The following is a 9,770-nucleotide window of genomic DNA, read 5'->3' as shown; positions in this document are numbered from 1 at the left end:
TCAAGCAGCAACCTCAACCTTCTCGACCAACCCCTCCCCGAGTCGAGCAGCCTCCGCAATCACTCCCTTCTCGTTCAGTCGAACCATTTGACTCTGCGAAAACGCACCACAATAACTAGAGTCAGTATACGTCTACTCGAGGGAGAGAGGAAGATATGGAGAGAAGGAGAGCGAGAGACTCACCTTCGAATCCCCCTCGAGAGCGAACGGCCTGCTAGAGAACCCAAGCTGAACCTTGAAGTTCCTCGGCTCCTGCAGAGACGGGTTCCAGATTCCAGCGATGACGGATCCACCGAGAGGGTCGTGGAACAGGATGAAGGAGTCGCCGTAAATTCGCTGCAAACGAAGGAACGAAATCAGCGACGGGAACGAGAGACAGGAAGAGAGACGAGCGATGCGACCAACCTCGAGATCCTTGAAGTACTGCCTGGCAGGGTCAAAGTCGATCCTGAGATCCTTTCCGTAGACCGAGTTGGAAGCCTGGATGGAGGCGACGTTCTTGTACTTGGACGTCCAGCGAGCTTGATCGGGGGAGACGGCTTGGGAGAGACGAGGGAGGACGGAAGGGTCGAGGTGGAGGAGGAAGGAGTAGTCGGTGAGAGGGGTTTTGAAGAGGTGCTGGAGCGTGAGAAGAAGAAAGGGAAGAGATCGAAGTCAGGGGAGAGTTTCGAAGCAGAAGGAGAAAGAGAAAGAAAGACGCGTCGTCGAACTCACCTCGACCTTCAACTCCCCGCTCCTCTCGTTCTCCTCCAAATACCTCAACGTCGCCTTCGCCACCTGACCCATCCTCATCGCCACCACCCTACTGGGCTTCCTCGCTCCAAACACCCTCCCGCTGATATCCTCCTCCGTCCCAACGAACAAAGCCCCCTGGCTCACGTTCGGATCCGCCGCTCGCATCTTCTTGAAACTCTCCATCGCCTGCCCTCTCCTCTCCTTCGGGAACACTACCGTCTTCCCCGCCTCAACTCCAGCGACCGAGTACAGAGGAACCAGCAACGGGCTCGACTTCCACTTCCATCGTCCGAGAAGAGCGATGACCCGTGCGAATCCGGTTGAGTGGGAGGCGGGAGGGAGGTGGGTGGAAGGAGTGAGGTACACGGAAGCGCAGATGAGTTCGATGAGTTCCGCTGGGACGTGGGTGGCGAGCATGTGGGAGGAGAACCATCGTTTGACGAGACGGACGGTGGTGGAGAAGGAAGGGTAGAGGTGGTGGATAGCTGAGATGGCCGAGTGGTGGCGAGGGAGATGGGTGAATCGAACGAGGTGGAGATCCAGAGCTTGTTGGGCTGCTCGTCGAAGGTTGGGTTTGGTCGTCTTCTTGTCGGCGATGATTCGATCGAGGAGGGTCTTCTCCCTGTCGTGGTGGATTCGAAGTCGGAAGGCGAAGCCTGAGGGAACGAAGATCTCGAGGGAGCAGTTGTCCTCGATCAACCCTGCTGAATCCGATCCGTCCAGAACGTCGTCCATCGCGACCGAAACGACGGACCCTTTGACTTTGTCCCTGAAGGAGCGAGCAATCTTTTCGAAGAAGGCAAGCTTGATCTTCTGGATCGCAGCGAGTTCGTCGGGCCATCGTCCGGAGGATTCGAACTGAACGACGACGTCGAGCGCTTCGACGAACTTGAGGCAGTCGGGCGTGAGGGAGAACCGATCGACGTCGATGGCGACGGGAGGGAAGACGGAGGTGTATCGAAGTCCTTCGGCGACGGGGAAGACGTTGAGGAGCGAGAGAGGGAGATCCTCCATTCCCTTGAGGGTCTTGACGAGTTCGGCGAACGCAGCCATGACAGGACGGAATCCTTCGACCTTGGACCCTTCCTCGGTAGCGACGAGGTTGACGGCCGACGTAGGAAGTCGAACGAAAGGGATGTAACCCGTCGAGGACTCGGTTCCAATGGCTGACTCCTCGAGTCCAAAGTGTCGAAGAAGGATGTGTCGAACCGATCGTCCAACGATGAAGCTTCGATCCTCGGTCGACTGTCCCACCTCCCAAACCACACTCTCCAAGATCCTTCCATCCTTGAACCTCCTCAGCTCCGACTTCTCCCCCCAGAAGTCTCTGAACTCGGTCGATCCTTCGACGTCCTCGGCGGAAGGTCCGTGGTCGACGAGACGAGTGCACTCGGTTGGGTCGAGGATGACTCCGAGTTCGACGATGTACGATTCCTCGGAGGGCGAAGGACGAGGAGATCCGATGGCCCAGGTTTGGTTGGAGGTGTTGGGTTGTTGGACGACGACGATTTTGGCTCGGGTGTTGAGCGCTCGACGGACGACGGTGGAGAGGGAGTTGATGAGGTGTTGGAGTCGAGAGGGTTGGTCAAGTCGAGCGAGAGGAGGTTGGAGGAGAGGTTTGGCGGTTGAGAGATCGATCCTGCGGAGAACAAGCGAAGAAGCATCAGCGACGACGAACGAGAGCGAACGAAGAGAGTCGACGCGTCGAAAGAAAGACTCACCTGAAAACCAAATCGAACCTCACCACCCCGCTCTTCAAATCCCTCAAGAACACTCCGTCAAACACATCCTCCCCCTCTCCCTCCCCCTCCTCACTATCCAACATTACCAGCGTCGTCTTGGCCTCCTGCATCATCAACTGCAACACTCCCTGCTCAACTCCCGCCAGCAAGTTCACGCTCCCCGTCGGCTCGACGAACACCGCTCCTCCTGCACTCGTAAACTCCTCCTGAGGGATCTTCTTCGCATCTCCAGCCGAAGCGAGCGTGTTCTTCATGAAGACCGAGCTTCCAAAGAAGTCGTGCTTCGCAAAGAAATCCAACGCTCCTCGAAACACCTGGTAGCTCGACATCCCTTTGCCCAACCTCTTCCCTCCCTCGACCTTCCCGAGTCCTCCTCCTCCGAAAACGAGGTATCCGAGGACCATCTCGCTCCAAGTGGACCATCCTCCGGTGGTAGAAGGCCAAGGCAGAGACGTTCCAAAGCCTCGTTGGGACCCCCAGAGTTGGAGGAGGAGCGACGCGTCTTTGAAAGCTGGGAGAGCGAGGGAGAGGTTGTGGAGGTAGAGGAGGTGCGAAGGGTAGAGGGTATCGGAGAGGAGAGTGGTGTTGTAGAGAGGGGTAGGAGGAGGAGGAGCGGAGGTGGTGGTAGGGGGTCGGAGGGAGTTTCGAGCAGGGGAGAGTTTGGTGGGTGCGAAGAGAGAGGTTGGGATGGTAGGTCGGAGGGTGATGGTTAGGTTGAGTTTGGAGAAGTCCGAGGCGGATTTGTCTGTAGAAGAACACGAGGAACAAAGGATTAGACGCGTCAGTTTCAGCGTTGGAACGAAAGGACGAGAAGAAGGACGCGAACGCGACTCACCCTGCTTCGACCTCAACACCAACACCGGCTTCCATTCACTCTCTCCCTCCACCACCCACTCCACTCCTCCCAATCCCAACTTCTCCATCCCCTTCTTCAACGCCTCTCCAACGACGGCCAACCAGTAAACCCTCTTGTAGAAGTACCTTCCGTTCAAAAAGTCCTTCTCCTGGAAGCCTTCCTCGTCCATCATCAAGGCCATCTCCACCGTCCCGCTCTTCCCGCCCTTCTTTCCTCCCTCTTTGCCTTTTCCCTTTCCCTTCGCAGCCGAGTGGGAGCATGTCTCGAGAGCCCAATCTCCTACGATCTGGACCTCCTTGGGCGGGAGGAAGGTCATGAGCCATTTGGCGTCGTCGGGAGGTCCTGGCGAAGGGTAAGGGAGGTTCGGGTACTGCGTGAGCGAGAGTCGAGGCGTAGTGGGTTGGAGGGTGGGGAGGGAAAGCAGGAAGGGTCGAAGGAGTTGGAGGGTTGAGAGGAGAGGAGAGAGAGGAGCCGGGGTTGGATGCGAGGAAGCCGAGAGAGGTCGGATCGAGGGGAGGAGGAGAGAGAGTTGGAGGGAGAAGAGAGAGGATTTGAACAAGGTAGAACCGGATTTGAGGGCTGTAGGTTTGTAAGGAAATATATCGAGTTCAGTAAATGTAGAGACGAAGGCGAGAAAGAGAGAAGGAAGAAGCTCACTCTGCATTTCCTCGTTCGTAGGAGCTTGATACAACGAGCTTCCCTTCTTGGTCTCGTAAGTCCTAGCAACGACAGGCTCATCCTCATCGTCCCCTCCGTCGGACTCCATAGCATCGTCGAGATCGTCTCCTTCCTCGTCGTCCTCAGCAGCTTCCGAGCCAGATTCTCCCTCGTCGACGTCTTGAGCTCCTCCCATGGCGAAGTCGTCGTCCGCTGAGTCTCCAGAGTCCTCCTCGTCTTCCTTTCCGACAGCACCAGCGATGAGATCGTCTCCGTCGTCACTGATGAAGTCGTCGTCGTCCGAGACAGCTGCAACGGCAGGAGGAGCAGAACGCTGAACCTGAAAGGAGGGAGGGAGGGAAAGGAAGGAGGAGGCGAAGGTCAACTCTCGTTTGGACAGCTCTGAGCTCGCCTTGCAAAGCTTCTTTCGACAGATTTGATTCCGTGAGGACGTACCTTGTTTGATTTCTCACCGGACTGGGTAGTCTGGGACTTTCTTTTGGAGGACATGGTTGTGGTTGGGAGCTCAGAAGGGGAGGAGCAGGGCGAGCTCGAGAAACTTCGAGGCAGCTCGAAATCTCAAACCTCTCACTTCATTGGAAGGGGAAAAGGGTTGACCTCAACGTCCAGCTTCAACAAAAAACCTACCTTTCCCCCTCCTCGGCCTCTTTCTCTCTTTCTCGGATGCTACGACGACCTGGTTCGAGAAGCTCGTCTCTGGCGGCGAAAGCTTCGTCGTCCTATCTCTCGCCGTTGTGGATCGGTCGACAGCTCTCGACCTCTCCTCCTCTGCAGCTTCGAGGGAGAATCAAACCCGAGAGGGAAATGTTTCCCAAGTCGGAAAGGGTGAATCCTATGACCAAGAGGGAGATCGAGTAAGTTCAGATCTTCTCGAAATGTATACAGGCCGTCAGAAAGGAGCGAAGGGAGGAGAGGAAGGAAACGAGTCGAGCTGACCTTTTTCCTTCCTTCCCTTTGCTCCTTCTTTCTTCGTTCTCTTCTCAGGGACAAGGAGATGACCGAGCAACTTACTGCTGAAGCTGGAACCACGTGGAAGGAGCGACTCTCGTATGGAATCACTCGCCAAACCGAATACTTCACGAAGGAAGCCATGAGGATGGACAGAGAAAAGGCGACAAAGGTCAGCTCGCTCGTTTCTCCTTCCTCCCTCGCCTTCTTCTTCTCCTTCCGCTTCTCGAACCTCCATGCTGACTCTTCTCTTGCTTGTGTATAAAATAGTCCGTCCTCGAAGGCCTCCCTCCTCTAACCGAGAAGGACATCGACGACTTCTACGTCAACCTGATGGCCTCTGGAAACGAGCTCTCCAACCTCCCCGCTCTCGCCTCTCCCAATCGAACCGCCGCCAGCATCGAGGAGCAGAAGAAGTTCATCCTCCAGCACGAGTCGAAGGAGCAGGAGAAGAAGAGACTTCAGACCGAGGAGAACATCAGGCTCATCCAGGAGGGCGTCAACAAGAGGCAGCGGATGTTGCTCGAGGCTCATTCCGTCGTTCAGCCGCAACGAGCTTTCGGATCGCAGAGGGAAGCTACAGGGAGGATCGAGCAGGGAGAGGAGCAGGAGGAGCAGATGCTGGAGAGGATTGGAGTGCAGTCGAGAGGGCAGGAGAAGAGTGAGGCGAGGAGGCTGGAGGTGAACGAGGACGGAGAGGCGGTGGACCAGGAGGACGAGTCGAGGTTCGCAGGGTCTTTCGGGAAGTTTTCGTCGCCGTCGTCGTTCGAGGAATCCCTTCGGCCAGCTTCTTCTTCCTCGACGGAATCAGCACCCACTGCATCCTCCTCCCAACCTTCAACCTCCTCCTCTTCCTCGCCTCGGACGACAAGCGATCCCTCCTCCACTCAGTCCTTCGAGGAACGCTACCCTCACGCGACGAGGCTTTCATCGTCTTCCTACCCTCCTTCTTCCACCATCACTTCTAACAACTCGACCGAGGAGTCTGCCTTCGCCGATTCTACACCATCTACGTCCTCGTCTTCCTCCCAGCCTCGCCAAAGACCCAGATCGTCCTCCGCGTCCCCTCTTAAATCCACCACGACCTCTTCTCCCCCTCCTCCTCCTCAACAACTCTCCTCCCCATCTCCTCCCACATCGATCACCACCCGCTCCCTACCCGCTTTCCTCTCTCTCTCCTCACCTTCCTCCTCCTCGGACCTCTCCCTCTCGACCTACCCTTCAACCTTCACGCAACTGTCCCACCTCCCACCGCACCTCCTTCCGGCCTCCTCCTCCTTCCTCCCACCTCCCACCCCTCTCCTCCTCTCCCTCGAACAATCCATCCTAGCAGCCGAAGAAGCCCGAGCCATCACCACAGCAGACCACTACTCCTCACCCGACTACCTCTCCCTCCCTCCTCTCGATCCCATCCTCCACGGTCCCACCTCCCCGATCCAACCTCACGCGTCGTTCCTCAAAGGAGCAGTCAGAGCCAAGCACAACGCCACGACTTTCCCTGGAGAACCTTCTTCGAGTCCACCGGTGCCACAGGGAGTCCTACCCGCCACGACGAGGAAGTCCAACCCCAACGAAGTCCGCCTGCCCATCCCTCTTCCGACGGACGTGAGGAAGAGACTTCGGTCCGAAGGAGCGTACATTAAACCGATGGTTCTTCCGCTGGGACTGATCACGCAAGGGGAGTGGAAGAGCGTGGTGTACAAGACGCTGAAGGAGCCGGAACGGTTGGAGGTTGAGTGGAAGGAACGGCGAAGGAGGGCAGGAGGAGGAGGAGCGGGAGGAGAGTTGGCGGTGAAGATGGAGAAGAAGAGGGAGATGAAGCAGAGGTTGAGGGAGGAGCATAATACGAGGATGGGGAGGTTGCCGATGAGAGGGAAGGAGGAGCAGGCGAGGAGTTTGCAGAAGGCTGGGTATGCGCTTTTGGCGGCGAAGGGGTTGGAGTTGATGGTGGTGAGTGTTTCGCAACCTTTGAGAAGCTTTTTGGAGTGGGCAGGAACACAGTGTAGTAGAGGAGGAGAGGAAGAAACGACCGCTGACCGTTCTCTCTTCGTTCTCGTTCGTTCGTTCGTTCGTTCGCAGAGGTCCGGATCGACGCCTGAGCTCTCGTGGTTCCTCGATATCCTGAAGGTTCTCTCGGACGCTGGAGACGTGAACGGAGTTCAGATGGTCATCACTCAGTCGGAGAAAGGTTCGTCTCTTTCTCTTCATTCCAAGGTCCGAGGACGAAAACGAGAACCTGACGCGTCGTCCATTTCCCTTCGTTCAGCTGGCTTCCCCGCCAACTACTCAACCTACTCGCACCTCGTTCTCGCTCACCTCGGATTGAGCGACCTCCACGGAGCCGTCGCCACTCTTCACAACCTCGAATCCCGCTCCCTCTACCCACTCGAATCCACCTACCGAGCCCTCATCCAACCTCTCGTTCACTCGGACATCGACGCCCACCGAGCCACAGGATGGGATCTCTTCGCTCACATGCGACTCGTCGCTCACCCCATCCCGTCCAAGGAAACCTACGACATGATCATCGAAGCCTGCTCGAACGTCAACCTCCCCGAACCGGAACGAGCGCTCGACCTCTGGACGGAAATGACCATCGAGAACAAGGTCCCTCCCGACGTCGCCTCCTTCAACGCCATCATTCGAGCCGTGGGGTCGTCCAAGAAGTTCTACCTCGAGAGTTTCAGACTCATGAGGCAGATGCTGGATTTCTACCACACGTCGGTGCCTGATTCGGCTCAGAGAGCGATGTACACCCCGGACAGGAGGACGTTCGACAACCTGTTGATCGGAGCGAAGAAGAACGGGGACATCGCTAGGACGAGGTGGATCATGACGGAGATGATCAGGTTCTCGAACCACCCGGGGATGAAGAACGATGGAGCGGATATCTCCCCGACGGCGTCGACGATGGTGTCGATCTTCCAGGCCTACGCGGCGGCGAGGCCCAACATCAGGAAGGGAGATTTGAACTTTGCGGAGGCGCAGGAGAGGGAGAGGTTGTTGAGGGTGGAGGAAGGGGAGACTTCGACGGCTGAGAGGGGGAGCAGCGAGGCTGTGGAGGCGATGGAGGAGGAGGAGACGAAGGTCGAGGAGATGACGGTCGAGGTGGGAGGAACAGCTTGGGAGGACGGAGGGGACGAGGACTTCACTGGGGAGGAGGACTGGACCGTTATCGACTCGGAAACTCTTCAGGACGCTCTGGATGTGGGTCGAGTCCCTTCGGAAGCTGAAGCAGCAGAATCGGACGCTTGGTCTTCGTTCGACGCGTCGGATTACACTCCTCCTCCTCCCCTCTCTCGCGACGAATCTTCTTCTTCCTCGTACACCAAATCCACCGCCACCACCGCCACCACCACCACTACCGACATCCCTGGACCCGAACCTACTCCTCCTCAACAGCAGCCTCAAGGAACCGTCCAAACCTCTCCCATCCCTCAATCCCAAAACGAAATCCTCCACGAAGCTCGCCGACTCCTCTCCCACGCCCACGACGACGCCGAGATCTTCCTCTCGAACCCCAACCAACGCACCCCTTCCGGCAACCTCCCTTCCCTCCGTCACGTCATCATCGACAGCCAGATCATCAACGCCTTCCTCAGCGTCCAGTACCAACACTCGGACAGCCTCGCCGAGAAGGTCGCCACGTTCGACACGATCCACGAGGAGTACGGCGTGAGGAGGGATGCGAGGAGTTACGCGGACGTGTTTGGGATGCTGAGGTGTAGTCCTCGGAGAGAGGAGAGGGAGGAGGCTGCGAAGGAGTGCTTCAGGCTTTGGAAGGAGTGGGAGGCGTTCGAGGAGGAGGGGAACAAGTATTTGGAGAGGGTGAGGGAGGAGAAGGGGAAGGATAGGGAGTGGGTGGTGAGGAGGAGCATGGGACTGGAGCCTAGATTGGTGGAGAAGGTTTGGGTGACGTCAATTGCGATCATGACTCTGTGAGTGAATCTCGTTTCGTTCGGAGTGTTCGGACGCGTCTCTCGTTTCGTTTTCTCTCTTCGCTGACTCTCTTCCTGTCCTTTCCTTTCACGAATCGCCAGTGCTGGTCAACTCTCCATAGCCCTCTCCATGCTCAAACGCTTCGCCCAACTCTACCCACCCTCCCTCATCGTCAAAGCCATCCTCCCTCCCTTACCCTCCCAAGCTCTCATCCGCCTCGTCCCTCGATCCTCCCACCGACCCGACCCCCTCCCTCCTCACATCCTCTTCGTCGACATCCGAGACCTTCACGCATCCTGCGCTCTCCTCCAACAAGGTGCCGCCTTGGCCTACATCAAGTGGCTCACCAGCGCCTACGCGGAAGCCATCCACCAGCATCGTCACACGAAACTTTCCGACAGCAAAACCGCTGAAGGTCGGTCGCGATCCAAGGAGAAGAAGCTCGATCGGGAGCTGAAGAAGGTGTCGAGGGAGGTGTTTGAGAAGAAGCACCCTGGAGCGGAGGATAAGGATCTGGGAGGGAGGAGGGGATTGAAGAGTTTGAGCGACATGGAGAGGGGAGGAGGGTTCGGGAGGAAACCGAAGGATGTGAAGATGGGGACGGTGGAGGCCAAGATCTTCAGGGTTTGGGGTCAGGGAGCGTTGGATAGGTATTTGAGGGCGAAGAGGCAGTTCTAGATCTAGTTCAGTTTCGGTTCGCTTTCTTTGTTGTGTTTTCGTTTCGTTCTTTCTCGTTCTTCCTTGCCTCTTGGTTGCTCTTTCTTTTTGCTACTACACACTGCACCTCTCTCTCATCACTCATCTATCACATTTGCATGTCGAGTCTTTTTGATCGTTTCTGCGTGTCGAAAGAGAGAGACAGGGAAAGGGAA

At 57.0% G+C, this 9,770-nt stretch overlaps 3 protein-coding genes across 3 annotated transcripts; 2 read left to right on the top strand and 1 right to left on the bottom strand.

Moving 5' to 3' along the window:
* On the bottom strand, positions 1 to 3,997 carry UTP22 (rRNA-processing protein UTP22; the record flags this gene model as incomplete). The annotated part of the gene is made up of 6 exons (XM_076637287.1): positions 1 to 93; positions 184 to 336; positions 406 to 618; positions 715 to 2,374; positions 2,457 to 3,222; positions 3,313 to 3,997. 6 exons carry the CDS (start codon positions 3,995 to 3,997, stop codon positions 1 to 3), a joined length of 3,570 nt encoding a protein of 1,189 aa, XP_076499359.1.
* A 1,200-nt stretch (positions 3,998 to 5,197) lies between these two features.
* On the top strand, positions 5,198 to 8,995 carry BDY24DRAFT_257894 (uncharacterized protein). Its single transcript, XM_076636823.1, has one exon. The coding sequence runs from the start codon at positions 5,293 to 5,295 to the stop codon at positions 8,899 to 8,901; it is 3,609 nt and encodes a 1,202-aa protein (XP_076499358.1). The 5' UTR covers positions 5,198 to 5,292; the 3' UTR covers positions 8,902 to 8,995.
* Positions 8,875 to 9,730, top strand: BDY24DRAFT_381304 (uncharacterized protein). The gene has a single exon (XM_076639314.1). The coding sequence runs from the start codon at positions 9,028 to 9,030 to the stop codon at positions 9,574 to 9,576; it is 549 nt and encodes a 182-aa protein (XP_076499357.1). The 5' UTR covers positions 8,875 to 9,027; the 3' UTR covers positions 9,577 to 9,730.
* Positions 9,731 to 9,770: the final 40 nt, after the last annotated feature.

Source organism: Mrakia frigida (assembly GCF_051309035.1).
Source record: "Mrakia frigida strain ATCC 22029 unplaced genomic scaffold BDY24scaffold_6, whole genome shotgun sequence".
Lineage (NCBI taxonomy): Eukaryota > Fungi > Basidiomycota > Tremellomycetes > Cystofilobasidiales > Mrakiaceae > Mrakia > Mrakia frigida.
This window is presented reverse-complemented; position numbering and strand designations above follow the sequence as displayed.